Here is a 22,140-nt window from a genome sequence, read left to right on the forward strand (position 1 = left end):
CATACTTGTCTCTGTCCTCCTCAGCTGACAGAGCCTTTGAGGGGGAGAGGGGTCCACACAGGGCCCAGGAGGCCCACCCTGCAGCTCCCTGCGTGGGATTCTGACTGCATTGTTTGTGTGTGTGCGTGTTGGGGCCTAAGATGGGGACAAAGCTATTCCCTCGGTGAATGAAGCCCACAAGGTTTCTTGTGATCTGTAAGCTTAGTCTGGCCAGGGATGCACCTAAACCAGCACCTGCGCAGATTCTAGCTACTCTTCCTCAACTGCTGCAGGAAGTAACAAAGTGTCAGGGGGAGGCTCCCCTGGTCCCCTGTAAGAACCCGGACCACACACAGATGCCTTATCGCTGTACCAGTCCTGCGTTCAAAGGGCCTTTGCCAGAAGGATGCTGATGCCAGGCCCCCAGGTGCCTGCGTCTGGGACACCGGCCCTTCCTGGGCTGGCCAGGGGTAGTGTGCGCCAAGAGCCTGGGTCCTGCCAGGCTGCCCTGTGGTCAAAGGCTCACGTGGACCCTGCTGAGGACTTGGGCCCAGTTAAGAGAAATCCAGGCACCTCATCTGCTTGTGCCCTCCCGGGGATTTTGAAATCAAGGTGCCCATGGCCAGGTTCCTAGACTGACCTGGTGGCTCAAGGCTCAGCAGGCAGCGAGGGAATAGTGTTCCTGTTCTCTAGCTCTATGGAGAGGAGGTTCTGCCAGGGTGGTCCTCTCATGGCTCTCAGGCGGCAGATGGAAAACGCTGGGTCTCAGGCCATCAGTCACGCAAAACAGAATCAGGCAAAGGGTGTCAAAGTGAGACTTTGGGGGACACCTACTCTGTGTCCTAGCAGGGCCCCAGCAGGACACAGGGGCCTGGGAGGTGCCCTTTTTCCAGCAGCAGCCTTCCTTCCGCACCTGGTCTTGTTCCCCGAAACCCCGCAGTTTCTCATCCAGGGAGTCCTAGGCTAGGGCTGGTTGGAAGTCTATAAAATGGGGCCCTAATCTGGGCAGCTGCGACAGTGGCCCCGCTGGGGGGAGAGAGGGCCAACGGATCGGGTTAGAAACCCGCTTCTTCGTTCCAGGACGCCCCTTCTCTGCGCCCTGGATGATCGAGGCTGCGGCTGCCGGGAGCGGACCCCAGCTTTATCTTCCGACCAGACCAGAGAAACGCTCCAACGCGTCACGCGAAGCGCTTTCTTTACCCTGGATACCTTCCCTCCCGCTACCCTGGGCGTCCCCCCACATCCGGACACCGTCCCCAGCTCTGGAGAGCGCTCCCTCCACATCCTGTACCACCGAAAAACTCCCCCCTCCATTCCCATCCGAGCCTCCTTTCACCAGGGACACGCCCTCTTTTTGTCGCCCTCTCCCCAAGCCAGCCACGCACTAACCAGACCACGCTCTGGTCTCTGCCACCGCCCACCGCCTCCTGGAACCCTACCCCGCAGGACCCTTCCCTATCCTTCAGGACTCCCAGATCGGCTTGGCTGCAAGGGGGGCACATTTTCCCCCACTTTGGGGGATCGCTCCATCCCTAGGATCCCCTCGCCCCTCTCTCGCTTCGAATCGCCTTGCGCCCCGGCCGCCGCCCCGGGGTTGCGCAGCCCGCACCTCTCTTTCCCCCATCCCCGGCCTCCAGCCCTGTGGCGCTCTCCCGCCGCTCCGAGCCTCCCATCCGGGGCGCGATCCCATCCCCCTTATCGCCCCCCCCACGCCGAGGTCCCGGCGACTGCGGGGTCCACAGGGAGCGCCCCCCTGCGCCCGCCCCGCGCTTCTTTGTGCGGCCGGCGCGCGCGCGCTGCGTCAAGGCTGCCGCCGCCGCCACACGCACGCACTCACCGCGCGCAGTTAACCCCCGGGAGCGGCAGGAAGGGAGGTGGCGAGCGGGGGGAGGGAGCCCAATCGCGCGGCGCCCCCGCCCCGGCCCGCGCGGCGCCGCCTCTGCCATTGCTGTGAGCGGGAGCGGGCGACGCGGAGGCTCGGAGTGCGGTCGGAGTCCAGACCTGCCGGAGCCGGGCGTGGGGTGAGTGCTGGCCGGCAGGCGGGGCCGCGGGGCGCCCGGGTTGGACCCTTCCTCCGGGGAGCCGGGTACAGGGCCGCGCATCTCCCCAGGTGGGAGGGACAGGGGTCCCTGGGCAGGTCACCGGCGCGGCGTCGCCAGGACCGGGGACGCGTCTAGACCCGCGGGCAGGGGCGGCGCCCCCTCCCCGGCTGCTAGGCGTCCCTGAGCTCGGCGCTTTCGCCCAGCGGGTGAGTCCGTAAATACACAGCACCCACCCCCCAGCCCTCGGGCCGCGACCTCTGCGTCCTCACGACCCCTCCTCGGAGACGAGGCGGGGGCCGGAGAGCTCGCCGACGCCCGGGACAGCGGTTGGGTCCTGCTTGCGGTGACTCCCGCCCGGCCCTCGCTCCGCAGGCGTCAGCCTCGGGTCTCCCGGAACCATGGTGAAGTTGGGGAACAATTTCGCGGAGAAGGGCACCAAGCAGCCGCTGCTGGAGGATGGCTTCGACACCATCCCCCTGATGACGCCCCTTGATGTCAATCAACTGCAGTTCCCGCCCCCGGATAAGGTGAGAGGCCCCCGGCACCCAGGACCGCCGGGTGCGCACCCCCAAATCTCGGGTGGCGGCCGCAACAAAAGAAACGCGCCGCGTGCGCTGGGGACGCGAACAGGGGGCGGGCTCGGGCGATGTGGAGGACGCCCCTCGGAGGACCACGTACCCGCGCGGGATTCTGGATCGGGTGATCTGGCTCTCCCCCCACCCCCGCCCCGCCTTAGATGACAGCTTCTTCCTGACAATGGAACGCGGTCGCGGAAAGGTCCTTTCTTGATTTTCGTGGGACTCTTGTCCGAGAGAGGCCCCTGGCCCCTCCACCTACAACCCAGCCCCGCTCGTCCCTGCCCCGGGGTACCAGGGGCTCCGGTTCTGGGGTGAGCCCAGGAGTGGTGCGGCTGCCCCTCGTGCCTTCCCGGATGATGCAGTTTCAGCCCGATTTGCCCCTTCGGGGTGGAGAGGCCCTTCTCCTTGGCCAGATGGACCCTCCCTAGGGGCTGAATCCCCCTCCTTACCCTCTGCGCCCACCCCTCCCACATCGGCGGTAGATGCGGCAGGGTTGCGCGCTCCTACACCGCCTCCTTCCTCTCTTTGTTCCTTTTGTGAAATCTCCAAATAAGCACTCGTGCTTCTCATTATTAGGGTAACTGGGGACAGCCATTCATCATCCTCCCCTTAAAGTGGGATTTTTTTCTTTTTTCTTTTTGTTGAATTTAAGGAATCCCCTCTTTCTTGAATACCGCCTGCAATCAAGTAGTTTCTGTGTCCATTAAGAGCAATATTTTCAAGAATTAACATTAAAAACGTTTAAACATCTAGACAATTATATAGTAAAACTCAAACCTAAAATTATCCACACACATCCATTCTGACCACCTTGCTGCTTTTTAAAATCATCCCAGCCACGAGGAAGCACACTCTGTTCCCCCAAGTGTGCTGGCATTTATTGTTTAATTTAATGCCTGGCAGGGAGGTTCTGACTCAGGGCTTGTCGTTTATTGGGGCATGTTGGTGATTGCTGGCCGTGGGGCAGGGGTGGGGATGAGAGACTGTCCCTGCCATGGGTCCTTCCTTTCTGCAGGATTCCGTTATTCCCATGGTGGGCCTTTTGATAGCCTTACTCAGCTCCCCAAAGTGGTTTTGATTCCCCCAACTCTGTTGTCTGTGTTTGGGTAGGAGAGCAGGGGGCAGGGGCCAGAGCGATGCTGGAACAGGTGTTTTATTTCAAGAAAAGAGGATCAGCTGGTCACACCTGTGCACCCGGGTCACGTGGGGCCACTCTGGGGCATTGATGGTCCAAAAGAAGCTTTGTGGGAGGGGCAGGGCTGCCTGAGGACTCGGCTTCCGCCTCCCCCTTCCCTGTCTAGGTGTCAGACTTGCCCAGTTAGCACAGCCTGGCGCCACCGTGCCCACCTTCCCCTCCTGCCTCAGCCTGTGCCAGGGACACTGCATCCCCAGGCAGCACCTCCGTCAGGTGATTCCCTCCACTCAGCCTCCGCTTTCGTCCTCAGTCTGTTCCATTCCAGAACCGTCTGGCACATAGTTGGCTTATACCAGGGAGGAGGTTTCAGGCAGGTATGAAATTCTGGCCAACCAATCAGGCCATCCGGGATAGCCTAAGCAGCTCTGAAGGTGACGAGTCTCCCATCCCTGACATGCTCCAGAGATGCTCCAGAGATGGGCATTCTAGCAGGGAGTGATGGTTGGGCCAGATTTCTGAGGTCACAGATGAGGAAACCAAGTCTCCAGGAGTTTATAGGATGTGTGCAAGGTCACTTGGCTGAAGGCTACCATCCTCCAGAATGTGGAAGCTCTGGCGGGGCCCCTTGCTCTGCCCTGCTTGCAGCCAGACTGCACTCTCACGAGACATCTCTTAACCCGAACAGCGGCAACGTGTTGCTCCCCGCTAAGGTTCAGGGAGGTGATGTCACCTGTCCCAGGGGACACGTGTCCGAGGGCAGATAACACAGTTAAGGTTGTAAATAGAATGTGTGCCGAGCACTGAGGTTCTGAGGTGCAACAGTGCCAGTAGTCACAGAGCTGGTAGCAGCCTCGGGGCCAGTCTCAGCTGATGTGTTTGAATGCTTATTACTCACCAGGCACTTGTCTGCATGCTTTATGGCTTTCAATTACTTTAACGCACTGACGTTAGGAGGTAACTACCACTGTTACCCCATTCTACAGATGTGGAAATGGAGGCACAGAGAGTTTAAGGAACTTGCCCGAAGTCACCTAGCCTGTTAGTGGCAGAGGCAGATGGAATCCGGGCTGATGGGATCCTGACCGGGTCCCCACTGGGCTCAGGATCCCGTGGATTCCCTCCTCCTCACAGTAGCCCTACCAGATAGGCCTTGCACCCATATCACAGGCCGGAAAACTGAGGTTCCAAGTAGCCAAGGGTGTGCTCAGGGTCCCACAGCTACTCAGGTACAGTTGGGGTTCGAGGATGGCAGGGTGAGGCCCAGGTGCTGCCCCAGAGATGGGTGCCCCCAGGGTGGGCACGCAGGCTGTCACACTGGGCGCAGGGAGAGCTGCATGTAACGGAAGGGAGGAAGGAGGCAAGAGTGTGCTTAAAAGGGGTGTGGCCCTTGGATCACTTTTCAGTGTCGCATGGCATGGGCCACTTTCTTCCTGAGGCTGGGTCTGGTGTCACGGCTCAGTCTGGGAGCGCCCACAATGTCCTGAGTGCTTGTTCTGCCCTGGGTCCCACCATCACGGAGGGCAGTGTGTCCCCACGCTGTGGTTCACCCAGTGAAGGGCGTTGTCACTTGGGTGAGCAAGAGGGTGGGGGGCTGTCTCTCTCCAGTCCAACTTCCTGGCTCCTGCTCTGGGGGGTGGGCATTTGGGGACTAGACACACATAGCCCCTGGACACTGCTCCCGGACGCCTCGCCTCCCCGTCCAATGGGGACAGAGAAGGAAACAGCCCTGGCACTGGGGTGTGATGGGGGCAGTGATGGTGCGGAGAGGCTGTGAGCATCCGAGGGTGGAGGCTTGAGGGGTGGGTTGGGGCGCAGCTGAAGCTGGTGGGGGTGTAGGGAAAGGGCTTGCCCGGGGCAGAGGCAGAGCAGATTTCGTGGTTGGAAAAACATCTCCCGCTTCACAGTGGAGAGTGGAGGGGGGACAGAGCAGGGAGACCCTTTAAGGGCTGTTGCCAAGACAAGGGAGAGAGGAGGATGGTGGGGCAGCGACAGACTCCCCAAGGTCGATTTGCTTGAAGGCTGGCTGCCTGCGCCTTCCTAGTGCTGGAGGGAAATAGTGCCCTTGAATCTTCTTGTTTTACCCGTGGCGGCACATGAAGACCAGTGAAAAAATCAATGCATCCTTCCCACCACCTGGGCTGATGGAGCTCTGGGCAGCTAAGGGAGCACCAAATTAGGAGTCAGGAGCCCTGCTGACTACTCTTAGCCCTGCCACCTACTAGCTACGTGGTCTTGACCAATGTACTTAACTTCTCTGCCCCTCCGTTATCATTTTTCCCTCCTGGGGCTGCTATCAGGATTATTAATGGGTAATTTCTCTGAAAGTCTTGGCACAGAGGAGATTTCTAATAAGTGGTGGCTGTTCTCATTCTTTCTGTGAAATGCTTCCTGGTGAAATGGTGACTTTGAACGAGGGTTTCCCCACCTGTCCTCTCTGGACAGGTGTGTCTGAATGTATCTGGCTGTACTACTGACGGTTTGCTTCTGTTTCCTGGACAAGGTGGTCGTGAAAACTAAGACTGAATATGAACCTGACCGCAAGAAAGGCAAAGCACGTCCTCCCAAGATAGCTGAGTTCACCGTCAGCATCACCGAGGGTGTTACCGAGAGGTTCAAGGTGAGTGGCCCTGGAAGCGGATGAGATGCTGCTTTTGCCCCCAGGAGGGGTCCACTGAGCTGCAGAGATGACCTGTGGAGTGATGGGAACAGGACGAGACACCGATACGGGCTGACCCCAGACGTGCAAAATTGACCTTGTGGTTTTTAAAATTTCTTCTTTCTTCCCCTTAACTTCCAAAATGATCAGTATTACTTAGTTTTAACAACGGGGAAGACCCATCCCTAAACTTTCTTTTAGGCAAAGGTTATAAACATATGACAGATCACTTACCAAACATTAAAATCCCTTCAGCTCCGGGAGGAGGGCAGACAATAATAAAAGGGCAACCCATCGCACTTACTTAGTGCAAGACCCAATCGGAGCCTTGGCATGTGCAGGCTCAGCTAAGCATCCCTCCCCAGGAGGTCAGTACTATCCGTGTAACCTATTTTGCAGATGGGGAAGTTGAGGCACAGGGTGGTCTCAGCTCTACGTGGCAGGACCAGGAGTCAGAGGTGGTCCACTGCGGAGCCCCTGTGTTCACACTCCATCTGACAGGATGTGGAGGGGTGGGGCCTGGCTGGCCCTGTACATGGGTTGCTGGAAGTGCTCACTTCGGGGAGGGAAACCTTGCTCTGGACCGTTCTTCAGGGAAGAACAACTGCTGAAAGGGGCGGGATTGCAGCCAGGCCTGGACACAGAGCCTTCTCCCCTGAGTCTGGGTGGCCTCTGAGGATGGAAGCAGCTGTGTTGGTTGAGGAACAAGTTAGGATATTGATCTTCTGGAAACTTGTTCTTTGGGAAACATGAGAGATGGTAAAATGGAGGCCCTCACCTAGATTCAGAAGGGTGATGTGGGAGACATAAGTGGGTCACCCAGGCCTTGAAGGGTGGCCTTGGCTGGCTCCCTGGTTGCCACCCACGTGGATGTGTGAGCCGTGTCTTTATGCTGGGTGCATGGGCACCTGCCCACCTCCATGCCCTGCAGTTTCCAAAGCCCCTTTACATACTGCATCCTGTTTGTTCTCCATGACAAACCTGTGAACTGCTTAAGAGATGAAAGTGAAGCCCAAGGAGTGAGGTGGCCTTGTGGGGTGATTGGGGATGCCAGGGCGTAATGTGACTTTAAATTCTTCCCATCACTCCGTGCTGCCTCCCTGGGCTGGAGGAAAACCATACAGGGTCCGGCCAAGCCAGCGGGCGCCATCAGAGTCGTCGCCGTTTGTGTCTGTGGGGTGTTTACTTGTGTTAGCTCATCTAATCCTCCCAGCAACCCTCCCCGAGAAGCAGGTACTATTGGTATAACCCATTCTATAGATGGGGAAGTTGAGGCACAGAGAGAGAGAGGCCTGCATCTGTGGTTTCTGTTGGTGGCCTAAGGAGGATGTATAGGTTGAGATGCTCTTCTGGCGGCTCCTGGCTTGGTAATTCATCCGTGTTGTGAGGTTCACGGGGGCCAGGTTGGACTGACCTAAGGTCAGTATCTCTCTCCCGCTCTGGCCAGCTGCTTGGCATGTGCCTCATCTGCTGCCACTTGCATGACCTGCCCTGTCCACACCCGGGGATCGACCCCTGGCTGAGGCAGAGGTGACCTCAGTTGTAAGGTCATGATAGCCATCATCCCGATGGCAGACACCATCTGGATGTCTGAGCGTGTCTGGGTTTGTCATCCCTGACTTGAACTCTGCCTCTCCCGGCCCCAGCATTTTGGGTGTCCACAAAGCAGGGTGCAGTGTGGCACTTGAACAGCTATCCCTTCATCTGTTGGTTGCAGGCCAGGCTGTGTCCCCACCTCTGGGGTCCTTTGTTGGTGCTTTTCATGCACGCTCACCTGATGCAGGTCCCCAGGTCCCTTGTTTAAGGCATGGGTGACGCACATGGGCCATCAGGGCTCTCAGCAGCCACAGCTGGGCCTTTGTGTGGTTCCCTGGCTCCGGTTGCCCGGAACCTGAGGACCCAGAAGATCCGTGCCTGCCCCAGTGGATCGGGCTGTGGTGGCACAAGTCCTGCCTTCTCTGCTCCCACCTCCTGGGATGTCTAAGAATGTCTAAGAAGGTGGTATATGCACTTGGTGTTCAGTGGATCATTGCAGTGCAGCGGCCATGTCCCCAGTTCTATACGTAAGCCAGGCATGTCTGTGCACTTAGATCTGTGGCCTCCCTGTGAGTCACAGCCACCCTGAAGGGGGCCTCATTGCCTCTTTTGCAGATGGGGTACTCCCCATGACTCTACCTCTGAGGCAGCACCCTTCCTCACATCTCCTGCCATACACACCTCCCTATGGGCCCCAACTTCCAATTCCCAGACCCCGTTCCCCTTCGATCACCTTCCAGTGCCAGCTCAGATATCACCGCTGCCATGAAGCCTCCTGGGATTAACCTCATCCTCCTGGTGTTTCCACCGCCCTTTGTAACGAGGCAATAACAGCACCTAACAGTAGTGAGTGCTCCCATGAGCCAGACTCTGGGTCAAGCTCGTTATGCTTATGATCTCATTTTATACTCAGAAACCTCATGAGGCAGGCACCATTATTATCTCCATTGTACAACTGAGGGAAAACCGAGGCGGAGATCTTGAACCCAAGCAGCCTGCTCTTGGCTGTAACACCTGAGGTCCGCGTGGCTTCTGGAGGACACATTTGCATGGGATGCTTTCACCCCCAGGCAACCTATTGCGCTGCTGGATTGTTCTGCTTCTGAGAAGCCTTTTCCTTTGTTGATTCAAAACACTTGCCAGTGACTGCTGCCCTGTGGCCTCGATCTGAACACAAGTCGCCCTCCTTCACAGCAGCCTGTGGATATGGGGGGGCCCACGTACCCCGAGTCCTCCCCCGTGTAAGCATCATTTTTCTGCCTTCCTTTCCTTTTATGTCACAGTGACCAGACCCCTTTCCCTGGCTCATGCTTCTCTCTGGGTGTGAGGCCTGTGACCTGGTGTCCCTGTGAGTGGGATGAGTGTCCAGTAGGGTGGCCCTGGTAAGCAAAGGCCCCCTGACCTGAGTTGGTGACCTGGGGGAGAGCCAGAGCTTAGCGCCCCCTGAGCCACCGTCAGGCAGACGGTGCGGGGCTCTGGGTGCAGACAGAACTTTCCAGCCCCTCTGTGTCGGGCAAGAGAGGAGCTCCCTGATGCCTCCCCTCTGGTGCTGGACACATGTGCAGTGACAACTCCGTAAGTCAGGGGATGACTGACTGGGCTGTTGGCCCCCAGTGATGGGGACTTGGTGAGATTTCCAGGGACCCTCGCTTGTTGGGTAAGTTTGATGGCAGCTCCTGAGGGAGCCCTCTCTGGGCCATGAGTGGGTGTGAGCCCTTTACAGGTGATCACACATTCAGCAGGTGACCCGCCCAGGGTCCCACAGTCAGTGCGAGGGGACCTGGCCAGCTTGACCCAGAGGCCTGTGGGCCTGAGTCGCTCAGCTGAATGACCTGCGTCATACACACCTCCTGCCTTTGCTCCAGGGCCCTCCTGAACAGGAAGCTGGTTTACCGGGCTCCCTGCGTGCCGGCCGTGGGGTCTGTGCTCCCTGCGTGCCGGCCATGGGGTCTGTGCGTGGGAGGTGGCCTCCAGGTGTGGTCTGGGGCCACCTGTGTCGGAATCACCTGAGGTTCGATTTTAACAGAGAGACCCTGGCCCCCGGGGACATGGATTGTAACAAGCTCTCCAGATGATCCTACGGAGTTCGTGACCCTTTATGGGTGGGCTGCGTTCCAGCACCAGGACGGGGCAGGCTCAGGAGGGCTGGTGCCTTTTGGAAATGCTAAGGGTGCTGGCCTTTCTGGAATGTTCTCTCGGCCTTTTACTGCCCAGTTGTGTTTCTGCCATCTCTGAATGCACGCACACAGTGAGGCGTGCTTCCCTGGTGGGAGACGTCAGCTGGCTGAGGGCTGGGGGCTGTCTTTTGGAAAACTGGGATGCGTGTGGGCAACGGAGAGGAGGACCTACACCCCTGCCCCCCATCCCACTTGAGGGTCATCACAGCTGTGGCTGGAACAGAACCTCTTCCTCATCCTGCTGGTGATGGGGCAGCTTCCATGTGGCTCCCCAGCCCAGCTGTCTCCTCGTTCTTTTGGGCTCCGTGTGTGAATCGCAGAAATGAAATCGTGCCTTTCAGCTGTTGAAGCAACAAGTAGATAACATGTCCCCCTTTTGTCTGTAATTTGTGTAGTTCAGGAGCGAGGTGCCGCTGCTCTGCTCCTCATCTTTATGTACCTTTAGATGGCATCCTCGAGATGAGATGTCTTTTTGGATGTTGCTTTATGATTATCACCCGGGGATTAATCTCTTGGCTGCGAGGTTGCTAGGCTGGTTGCTAGGTAACTGCTGGCTGGGGAGAGGGTTTTCTGAGGCTCTGCCACACTGGGATTGCTGGATGAGTCACCCAGAGGTGGCCCGAAGTCTAGGCTTCCGAAGAGGTTAGTGTCAACGAGGAAAGCAGTTGTTTAATTAATTGGAGGTGTATCTATGCCGAGAATAAACACGGGCCTGAGATGTTTCTCAAATTAACTAAACCTAAACAGTGTTTTAATTGCACAGTCCCCCTCACCCATGCAGAGCGGCGTGTTGCAGTGCTGCTGAGGCTGCTTCTTAACGCTTGGAGGATGGAGGGGCCATACTTAGGCAGATTAAAGGAAGGTTTATGCTTGTGGCTGCCGTGATGGAGGGCTGCTGACGCCTCCGACATCCACACACCGTCTCCCTGTGAGTTCAGGGTTCGGGCGAACAAGCCGCGCCCCCTTCCCTGGTGCCACATTGCCTTCGGGGCTTTCAGAAATTCCAAGGTCAGCCTTACACAGTTGGTGCAGGGCTGGGAGAATGTCCTGGAAGGAGAGACCAGGTTTGTTTGAATAGTGTCCATGTGCTGCATTGGGGGTCCCTTTGCCTTCTGTCAACAAATGAATCTGTGGGTGGTTTGTATCTTTTCTCACATCCTTAATGACCTTGAGCTTCCTAGGTGTCCGTCTGTTTTCCACCCTCTCTGGTGTGTTTCAAGATGCATTTGTTAAATATTTATGAACGGCGGCACCGTTGCCTTGGCACTCAGCAGTGGGCGTGGTCTTTGCAAGGTGGCACTGGGGATCCTAGATATGCATCTCAACACTCTGTCACCTTCGGCAGAGCGTCATGCAGGGTTCAGCTGCCCCGTTTTGCGGTTTCCTGGCCCAGCTAGAGAGTGGGAGCTTTATCTAGAATGGAATAATTAAGTGGGTTGAGTCATCTGGGGGGTGTGTCTGTATGTTCATTTTGTGTGGGTTACCGAAAATATTTAGTGCTGTAAATGCTTGGAGATGTCAGGATGCATCTTATTTTTCCAAGATTTTTTTTTTTTTAACTGCATTACTCAGCAGAAAAGCACATTTCTTTTCCCCTCCCTCCCGAGGGTGGGAGCGCAGAGAGAGCGCAGTAAGGATGACCCAGCCGCCATCGACCCAGTGCTGCCTGCCTGGGCTCTTAGTAACAGTCTTCACGGTTGATCTTACTGTCCTAATTTTGGAGGTGCGGAGTTAATGTCAGAGAGGAACCGGCCCAAGGTCAGCCGGCTAACTGGGGATAGCAGTAGGATTCGGACCCACATCCATCTGACACCGAGCGCGCCAAGCTCTACTTTCCATGCCCACAGCTGCATGGGGCCCGCGGGGTGACTCTCCCCTGCTGCAGATGCCCTAGTTCCCATCCCAGCTGGGCAGTGACCCCTGGGAGGCCCCCCGGCAGGAGAGGAGACCCCAGGCCAGAAAGAGCAGATGGGAACACAGCAAATTCAAGTGCCCATCGAGCTCCTCGTCTATGAAACAGGGTGACTGCTAATTCCCAACTCATGGTGAACATTTGGAGAACAGGTATAAGGGCCAGGGCCTTGTAAGTTGAGTGGCCGTGTAATTTATGGCCCAGACCAGGACACTTTGGAGAGTGATGGTGGACCCTGTGCATTTGGGATGCCGGGGCAGTAACTGTCAGCCAGGGCTGTCCCGAGCGTCTCGGGCACATGGTCCCCTCCTTATAACCTCCTTATAAAGTTCACCCCGAGGCCCATATGCTATTTGCTGTCCATTCCTGGCTGTTCTTTCCAGAAAACACCCCTTGGACCCCTCTTGCCTCTGGGGCAGGGCTGCTCTGGCTTGGGCTCACCATCTCTTCCAGACCCCTGCCACAGGCCGGCCTCCTGCCTCTGGCCCTTTTTTTTTTTGGTAGTAAAATATACATAATATAAAATTTACCATTTTAAAGTGTTCAGTGCCATTTACTACATTCGCGGTGTTGCCCAACCATCACCATTATCTATTTTCAGAACATTTTCAATCATCCCCAGAGAAGACCCCATACCCATTGGCAGTCACTCCCCATTTCCCCCTGCCCTTAGCCCTAAGCAACCACTAATCTCTTTTCTGTCTCTACGGATTTCCCTATTCTGGACACTGCATATAAGTGGAATCATACAATATATGGTCCTGTATGACTGCTTCTTGCACTTAGGATAATGTTTTCAAGGTTCATGCATGTTGCAGCATGTATCAGTACATTATTCCCATTTATGGCTGAGTAATGTTCCATTGAATGGGTAAGACTACATTTTGTTTATCCATTCATCCATTGATGGACATTTGCATTGTTTCTACCTTTTGGTTAAGTGTGAGTAGTGCTGGAGTGAACATTCATATACAGGTTTCTCTGTGACCACCTGTTTTGAGTTCTCTTGGGTATGTAACCAGGAATGGAATTGCTGGTTCGTGTGGTGACTTTATGTTTAACATACTGAGGAACTGCTGTTTTCCACAGCAGCTGCACCATTTTATATTCCCACCAGCAATGTACAAGGTTTTCACTTTTTCCGTATTCTCACCAACACTTGTTACTTGTTTATTTTTTTATTATAGCCATTCTAGTGGGGGTGAAGTGGTATCTCATTGTGGCTTTGATTTGCATTTCTTAATGGCTAATGATGTAGAGCGTCTTTTCCTGTGCTGCTGGCCATTTGTTTATCTTCTTTGGAGCGATGTCTATTCAAGTCCTTTCACATTTTTAATTGGGTTGTTTGTCTTCCTGTTGTTGAGTTGTAGGAATTCTTTATATGCTCTGGATGCTAGATCCTTATCAGATGTATCATTTGCAGATATTTTCTACCATTTTGTGGGGTGTCTTTTCACTTTCTTGCTAGTGTTCATTAATGCACAAAATTTTAAAATTTTGGTGAAGTACAGTTTATTTTTGTTGCTTGTGCTTTTGGTGTCACATCTAAGACACCGTTGCCAAATCCAAGGTCATGAAGATTTACCTCTATGTTTTCTTCTAAGAGTTTTATGGCTTTAGCTTTTATATTTAGGTCTTTATTCCATTTCGAGTTAATTTTTGTATATGGTGTGAGGTCAGGGTCCAACTTGATTCTTTTGTGTGCAGATATCTAGTTGTTCCAACACCATTTATGGAAGAGACCATTCTTGCCCCATTGAATGGTCTTGGCACACTTAGCAAAAAAATCAGCTGACCATGAACACATGGGTTTATTTCTGAACTCTCCCTTCTATTTCATTGATTTATATGGCTGTTCTTATGCCAGTCCCACACTGTTTTGATTACTGTAGCTGTAAGTTTTGAAACTGTAAGCTTTGAAATTGGAAAGTGTGAGTCCTCTAGCTTATTCTTCGTTTTCAAGATTGCTTTGGCTATTCACTATACCTTGCAATTTCCATTTCTACAGAAAAGGCTGTTGGGATTTTGATAGGGATTGCATTGAATCTGTAGATCAGTCTGGGAAGTATTCCCATCTTAACATTATTAAGTCTTCCAATCCATGGTGTTTTTCCATTTATTTGGGTCTTCTTTACTTTCTTTCAGCAACGTGTTATAGTCTGCAGTGTACACATTCTTTCACTTTTTACTGTAGGCGATCAACAGTAGTATAAGTAAATCCCGTGACTGTCACCAATGCAAATCACAAGTGTTCTTTGTATCACACTGCAGGTGTTGCCAAGATTTTGGGAAGTGTTTAGTCTCATCATTCCTTTGAAATCACAGTATTATAAGATCTTGTCTTTTTGGTGTGTTAATAAGGAAGCACATGCATAATATATCACAAATGTACATTTTTGCAATATTTTGATAATAATATTTCAATATAATTGGTTTCTTTTTCCTGTGTGTTGTGTCTTATGCATTTTAAGCATGATTCTGAGAAGGATTTATAGGCTTCACGTGGCTGCCAGAGGTCAGTGGCACAAACGTGGTGGAAGCCCTGCACCAGGCTCTCCCCTGACCCCCGCTGCTCCCACACACTGTTCCTTAAAGCCCACTGCCCACAGCAGTGGGGTGAGGGTCGCCGTGGGGCACCCGCCAGAGGACACGGGGTGATGAGTACAAATCCCTGTACAGTAGCTGTAATTTCACCCCACTGTGTCCTGCTTTAGAGCTTTTATTGACAGCTGCACAAAAGTGATGTCAATTTAGGGACCATGTAGTATCTGCTCTAACACACACACGTAAATTGGTGGCAAACATCTGTCCTTCAGGCAGCTGGCGACGCCTCCCAGCGCTGTGAGAAATGCTCATTTGGGACATAATAGAGGGGCAGCCGCCTTCTGGAATCCCGCAGCGCCCAGGAACCGTCTGGGCTCCCACCTCTTGGTGTGGCACACGGGTTCCTTTGTCACCAGCCCGTGCCGCTCTCCTGCAGGACGTGTGATGCTCCAGCCGCACTGGCTGAACACACTGTGTCCTGGGTGCCTGGGGCTTTGGTACAACCTCTCTCTCCCTCTGACTACAACACACTTTCCCGAGCTTCCCTGGAGCGCTCCCCATCCTTCTAGACGAGACACCCCCTCCTGGACCGCTTCCCCGCATGGGGGGGGGTCGGCCTCTGCTCCCGCCTTCCCCTCCTGGTTCTCACTCTGTGCTGTGATGAGTTAACACCACTCGGCAGAGACCAGGGCTGACCCTGCCGGCCAAGGTCACTCCGTGGTGGCCGGGAGCATCCACCAGCCACTGGGGATTCCGTCGATGGAGGAAGGCAGGGCCTTGGGGGCCAAGGCGCTTTTGCCTTTGTGGGCCCTTTCCGCCTTAAAAAAAAAAAAGAACATCTTATGACTGTTTTGGACTAAAGATGAATATAATCCAGGCTGGATTTATTATTATTATTTTTTCTGGTTTTTAAGCAAAAGTTAAAACCATTTTCTGGGGTCACTAAAAGCATCGCGGGCCCCAGCACTGGGTTTTGTGTGCCTGATAGAGATGTCGGCCCTGAAACAAAGGCCCTTCCTCTAAGGAAACACCCTTCCGCCAACCAAGGGCCTCCATGACCTTCATCCCTGGCCTCCAGGCCCACAGCCCCGCCCAGAGAGGACAGCGGCAGGTTTGGGTACTGCCCGTCCACCCGGGTCCCGGCCTCCAGGGGCCCCTGGAGGGCAGAGCTGCCCGGGGTCCTGCCCCCTTCCCGTGCATGATCATTTCCTTAATAAAACCCAGCAAACTGAATTTATGTTCCACTTGATGTGTAGATGCTCCGGGTTGGCTCCTGGCACCCAAGGGCTGCCCTGTAAGTCCTCCCTGGGGGATGGGCTACCTGCCAGCTGCATCCACCCACTGACTCATTCACTCCTCTCCCTCTGCCTGTTGTGTGGTTTCAGCCCTGCCCGCAGGGGCTCGGTCTATGGGGAGATGGCCTTGCAAGGAGGTGAATTAGTTTCCTGGGGCAGCTGAGTGGCTTAAAACCACACGCATTCATTCTCTGACAGTCCTGGAGGCCAGAGGTCCTAAATCAGTCTCACTGCTGTGCTTCCTCTTGCAGCCTCTGGAGGTGTGCTCCTCGCATTCCTTGGCTTGCAGCTCCTCCCTCCACCTGCAAAGCCTGCAGCACAGCATCTCCAATCTCTCTCGGCTCTGTCTTCCCATCGCCGTCTCCTCTGTGGCAGATTCGCCCTCTGCCTCCCTCTTAAAAGGGCGCCTGTGATTCCACTGAGGGCCCCTCTGGATAATCCAGGATAATCTTCCATCTCAAGATCCTTGACTTGATCATGTCTGCAGAGTCCCTTTTACCATATAAAGTGGCATGTGCAGGTTCCAGGGATTAGGACCTGGATACCTGCAGGGTTATCAGCAGGCTTCCCTTGGCCTAGTCGTCTCCCGGCCTGGGGTCCGGGTATCGGGGTGTCCCGGTCTGGGGTCCACGTATCGGGGTCTCCCGGTCTGGGGTCCGGGTGTCGGGGTCTCCCGGCCTGGGGTCCGGGTATGGGGATCTCCTGGTCTGGCGTCCGGGTATCGGGGTGTCCCGGCCTGGGGGCCGGGTGTCGGGGTCTCCCGGTCTGGGGTCCGGGTATCGGGATCCTTGGAGGCTCCTGTGATTCTAATACACAGCGCTGTTTGAGCCTTTTCTGTGCTCAGGTCGGGTCACTGAGGTGGCGGCCGCCCCTCCTCTTGTGTGCGCCCCGGGCTCTTCGGCCACCTGGGCATCCCGTTGTTCCCGTTGAAGGTGCTGCCTTTTCAGTGGCTGGGCCTCCGTCACGTGTACAGGAAGGTGCTGGATTTGATGGTCTCCAGGCATCTTCCTTGCTCTGAGGCCGCAGCCCCGAGGGAGTGGGCCTTATGTTGTTCAGTGAGGGGCTGCTCTGCCCAGGTCTCCCGGACTCCCCACTGTAAATGTGGGTGCTTGCCCTTCACAGCTGAGAGGGGACCGAGGGTCAGGGGACAGATGCCCTTTCCAGGGTCACTGCGTGTGTTGGCCAAGCAGGCCTAGAACCCAGGGCCCTTGACACACCTTGGGCAGTGGATGGTGGCTTGTCTCTCGGCCAGAGTATTTCAGAATTGGCTGAAAGATGGAGCCTCGGGCGATCGGGGCTCTCCAGGGCGCTTAGAGCCATGGCGTGTCCCAGGGCCTGGAGGAAACAGGTATGTCTGGCTAAGTGATTTCACATTCTGTTCTGGAATATTCTTAGTTGTCTCATGGGGGTGGGAGGTGAGGGAGGTTCATGAAACTCTCCAAACTGGGACAGAGTTTCATTTCACTTGACTCAGGAAATGGTAGATACTGGGTTATGGGGGACACATGTGCTCTCGGTGTCCGGAGAGGCTGGCACGTTCTAGAGCCCTCCGGGAGGCAGCGGGCCTGGCCAGGGCTTTGGTGAGGAGGAGGGAAGGCCGCCAGTCTGGCCATGCTGGGGAAGGGACAAGGGTGACCTTCAGGGGAGGTGAGCCAGTGCTGACCACTCAGGGCCTAAAACAGCCTTGGTGTTAGGGGCTGTGTTAGTTTGCTAGGGCTGCCGGGACAAAGTACATCGACTGGGGGACTCCAACAGCAGAGATGTATCGTCTCCCGGTTCTGGAGGCCAGAGGTCCAAGACTGAGGTGCCGGCAGGGCCGTGCTCCCTCTGAAGCCTCCAGGGGAGAAGACCCTTCCTTGCCTCCTCCTGGCTCCTGGGGCGGGGCGGGGCGTTGCCGGCAGTCCCTGGCTTTCCGTGGCTTGAAGGTGCATCACTCCATCCTCCGTCTTCACGTGGCCATGTGCGTGCACCTCTGGGTCCAGATGTCCCCTTTTCATGACACAGTCATACTGGATTAGGGCTCACCCGATGACCTCAGTTAAATGAATCACACCTGCAAGGACCCTATTTCTAAATGAGGTCACATTCACAGGTGCCAGGCTTAGGACTTCCACTTTTTTGGGGGGGCGGGGCACAATTCAACCTTGACCGGGGTGCAGCACGTGGGGCTGGCAACATGCTCTCGAGCCCTTGATAGCTTTTCATTCTCCTGATAAACGTGTAAGAGTGTGAGGCCTTGTCTCTTCTTCAGAGACAAGATGCGCAGGCCACCTGCTCGTCACACAGGTGGCGGGTGGCAGAGCCGGGATCCAGTTCGGAGCCGGTTGGGGATCTTCCTGGAAAGGCCTGCGGCTCGCTTCTCGGGCCGTGGTGACTGCAGGGGACACCATGCCATGTAGGGAAATGTGAACCCACATTTCTCCCCCCGCTCCCCACAGGGTGCTCTCCAGCTCCAAGCCGACTCTGGGGCCCGGGAGAGGCCCGGGGTTCACCGAGGCGTGGAGGGGGAGTGGGACAGCCCGCCATTGGGGGCTGGGGTTTGCCATGCCCCGTGCCTCCTGCTGACTCTGCGGGGATCTATTCCTTTGTCTTCTCCCTCGGCTGCTTGGGGGACTGTCGTGTTCTCATTTCTCAGTTCTGTGAGCTCCTCGGCCATCGGGCCCAGCAATCCTGGATGGAAGGCCCAGGCCAGGTTCCAGGAGGAGGGCCCCAAGGAGGTGGTTCCCCATGGTCCTGCGGAGAGAGGGGGGTTCTTTTTATACCTAAACAGATGGGGTGCTGTGAACCAAACTCCACGTGGCTTCTGATTCAAGGGATAGGTTTAAGGATGCATGTCTCTCCAAGACTTGAGATTATACTCTTTTTTATATTTTTTAATTAAATTAAATTAAAAAAAATAAATTTATTTATTTTATTTATTTATTTTTGGCTGCGTTGGGTCTTTGTTGCTGTGTGTGGGCTTTCTCTAGTTGTGGCGAGTGGGGGCTACTCTTCGTTGTGGTGCGTGGGCTTCTCATCACGGTGGCTTCTCTTGTTGCGGAGCACGGGCTCTAAGTGCACGGGCTTCAGTAGTTGTGGCTCACGGGCTCTAGAGCGCAGGCTCAGTAGTGTGGCGCATGGGCTTAGTTGCTCCGCGGCATGTGGGATCTTCCCGGACCAGGGCTCGAACCCGTGTCCCCTGCATTGGCAGGCAGATTCTTAACCACTGCGCCACCAGGGAAGTCCCTATACTCTTTTTAAAAAAATTGAAATGTAGTTGACATATAGCAATATTTCAGTTTCAGCTGTGCAACAGAATGATTCAATATTTGTGTGTATTGAGAAATGATCACGCTGTAAGTCTAGTTAACATCTGTCACCACACAGTTACAATATTTTTTCTTGTGATGAGACCTTTTAAGAGCTACTTTCTTAGCAACTTTCAGATATGCAGCACAGTTTTATTAACTATAGTCACCATGCTGTATACTACATCCCCAGGACTTATTTATCTTTAATTGGAAGTGTGTACCTTTTGACCCCCTTCACCCGTTTCCCCTACCCCCCTGCCTCTGGTACCACCAATTTGATCTCTGTATTTATGAGCTCAGTTTTTATTTTTATTTTTTTTAAGATTCCACATATAAGTGAGCTTGAACAGTATTTGTTTTACTTGGTCTGACTTATCTCAGTATAATGCCTTCAAGGTCCACCCACGTTGTTACAAATGGCAAGATTTCCTTCTTTTTATGGCTGAATAATAGTCCGTTGAATATATATTCCACATATTTATCCATTCATCCACTGATGGACACTTAGGTTGCTTCTGTATCTTGGCCATTGTAAATAATGCTGCAGTAAACATGGGGGTGCAGACATCTTTTCAAGTTAGTTTTTTCATTTCCTTCAGATAAATACCCAGAAGTGGGATTGTTGGATCACGTGGTAGTTCTTTTTTTTTTTTTTAATAAATTTATTTATTCATTTATTTTTGGCTGTGTTGAGTCTTCATTGCGGTGCATGGGCTTCTCATTGTGGTGGCTTCTCGTTGCAGAGCACAGGCTCTAGGTGCGTGGGCTTCAGTAGTTGTGGCACGTGGGCTCAGTACTTGTGGCTCATGGGCTTAGTTGTTCCGTGGCATGTGGGATCATCCCGGACCAGGGCTCGAACCTGTGTCCCCTGCATTGGCAGACGGATTCTTAACCATGGCGCCACCAAGGAAGTCCCAGTAGTTCTATTTTTAGTTTTTTGAGGAACCTCTGAATTGTTTTCCGTAGTGGCTGTACCAATTGACATTCCCACCAATATTGCACGCGAGTTTCCTTTTCTCTGCATCCTTTCTGACCATTACTGTTTCTTTTCTTTTTGAAAATAGCCATTCTAATAGATGTGAGGTGATATCTCATTATGGTTTTGATTTGCAATTCTCTGATGGTTAGTGATGTTGAGCACCTTTTCATGTACCTGTTGGCCATCTGTATGTCTTCTCTGGAAAAAAGTGCCTATGCAGTTCCTCTGCCCATTCTTTAGTTGGATTCTTTGGTTTTTGCTCTGGAGTTCTATGAGTTCTTTATATATTTTTATATTAACCCCTTATCAGATATATGATTTACAGATATTCCTTCCCATTCAGTAGGTTGCTTTTTAATTTTGTTGATGATTTCCTTTGCTATGCAGAAGCTTTTTAGCTTGATGTAGTCCTGCTTGTTTATTTTTGCTTTTGTTGCTTTTGCTTTTGGGGTCAAATACAACAAATCATTGCCAAGACCAATGTCAAGGAGCTTATCACCTGTGTTTTCTTCTAGGAGTTTTATGGTTTCAGGTCCTACGTTCAAGTCTTTAATCCGTCTTGGGTTAATGTTTGTATATGGTGTTAGTGGTTGAGTTTTATTCTTTTACATGAGGCTCTCCAGTTTTCCCAGCGCCATTTATTGAAGAGACTGTTCTTTCCTCATTTTATATTCTTGGCTCCTTTGTCATAAACTAATTGACCATACACATGTGGGTTTATTTATGGGCTCTCTTCTCTGTTCCATAGTCTATGTGTCTGTTTTTACATCACTACCATACTGTTTTGAATACCTTTGTGATATAGTTTGAAATCAGGGCACATGATGCCTCCAATTTTCTTCTTCTTAAGATTGCTTTGGCTATTTTATGGTTGACACAAATTGGAAGATAGTTTGTTCTATTTCTGTGAAAAATGAATATGTAATTTTGATAGGGATTGCATTGAATCTGTAGATTGCTTTGGGTAGTGGTAGTGTGGACATTTTAACAATATTAATTCTTCCAATGCATGAGCACAGAGTATCTTTCCATTTTTTTGTGTCTTCTTCAATTTTTTTCATCACTGTCTGTAAATAGTTTTCAGTGTACAGGTCTTTTACCTCCTTGGTTAAATTTATTCCTAGATGTTTTATTCTTTGGGATGCAGTTGTAAGTGGGATTGTTTTCTTAATTACTCTTCTGATAGTTCACTTATTAGTGTATAGAAATGCAACAGATTTTTGTATGTTGATTTTGTATCCTGCAACTTTAATTTGTTGATTAGTTCTAACAGTTATTTGGTGGTCTTTAGGGTTTTCTATAGATACTTTGTCATTTGCAAATTGTAACAGTTTTACTTCTTCCTTTCTAATTTGGATGCCTTTTATTTCTTTTTCTTGCCTAATTGTCCTGGCTAGGATTTGTAATACTATGTTAAATAAAATTGGCAAGAGTGGCCATCCCTTTCTTGTTCCTGATCTTAGAGGAGAAGCTTTCAGCTTTTCACCATTGAGTATGCTGTTAGCTGTGGGCTTGTCATATATGGCCTTTATTATGTACATTCCCTCTGTACCCACTTGTTGAGAATTGTTATCATAAGTGCATGTTGAATTTTGTCAAATGCTTTTTCTGCATCTGTTGAGATGGTCATATGATTTTTATCCTTCATTTTGTTAATGTGATATGTCACATTGATTTTGTGGATGTTGGAACCATCCTTGCAACCATGGAATGAATCCCACTTGATCATGGTGCATGTATTTAACATATAGTTGAATTCAGTTCGCTAATATTTTATTGAGGAGGACATATTCTAGCAGGGCTTCTTAACCTGTTGTGTGCCATGGACCTCTTCTTGGAATAATGTTTTCATATGCCCAAAATATAGAGGGTTACGAAGGAGTTCAGTTATTTTAGATACAGCTCTCCCTATGGACAACCCTGCTGTTCTAGACTGTGGAAAGAGCTGCTGAAGTGGCCCTTGCTGCCCCCAGGGGCCGCCAGTGGGTAGCTGGGTCCCAGGCAGGGCAGATTTGGG

At 52.9% G+C, this 22,140-nt stretch overlaps 1 protein-coding gene across 2 annotated transcripts in view; it reads left to right on the forward strand.

Moving 5' to 3' along the window:
- Positions 1-1,844: 1,844 nt before the first annotated feature.
- The window catches only part of NSG1 (neuronal vesicle trafficking associated 1), a 30,883-nt gene continuing 10,587 nt past the window's right edge, over positions 1,845-22,140 (forward strand). The window contains exons 1-3 of one of the 2 annotated variants that reach the window (XM_082462568.1): positions 1,845-2,000; positions 2,394-2,548; positions 6,235-6,351. In XM_082462568.1, coding sequence (XP_082318694.1) covers positions 2,420-2,548; positions 6,235-6,351 — 246 coding nt within the window. In that variant the 5' untranslated portion in view covers positions 1,845-2,000; positions 2,394-2,419. The remainder of the gene's footprint in view (positions 2,001-2,393; positions 2,549-6,234; positions 6,352-22,140) is intronic. The other variant, XM_082462567.1, reaches the window with a different exon arrangement.

This window comes from Balaenoptera physalus (assembly GCF_965194825.1).
Source record: "Balaenoptera physalus genome assembly, chromosome: 5".
NCBI classification, from domain to species: domain Eukaryota; kingdom Metazoa; phylum Chordata; class Mammalia; order Artiodactyla; family Balaenopteridae; genus Balaenoptera; species Balaenoptera physalus.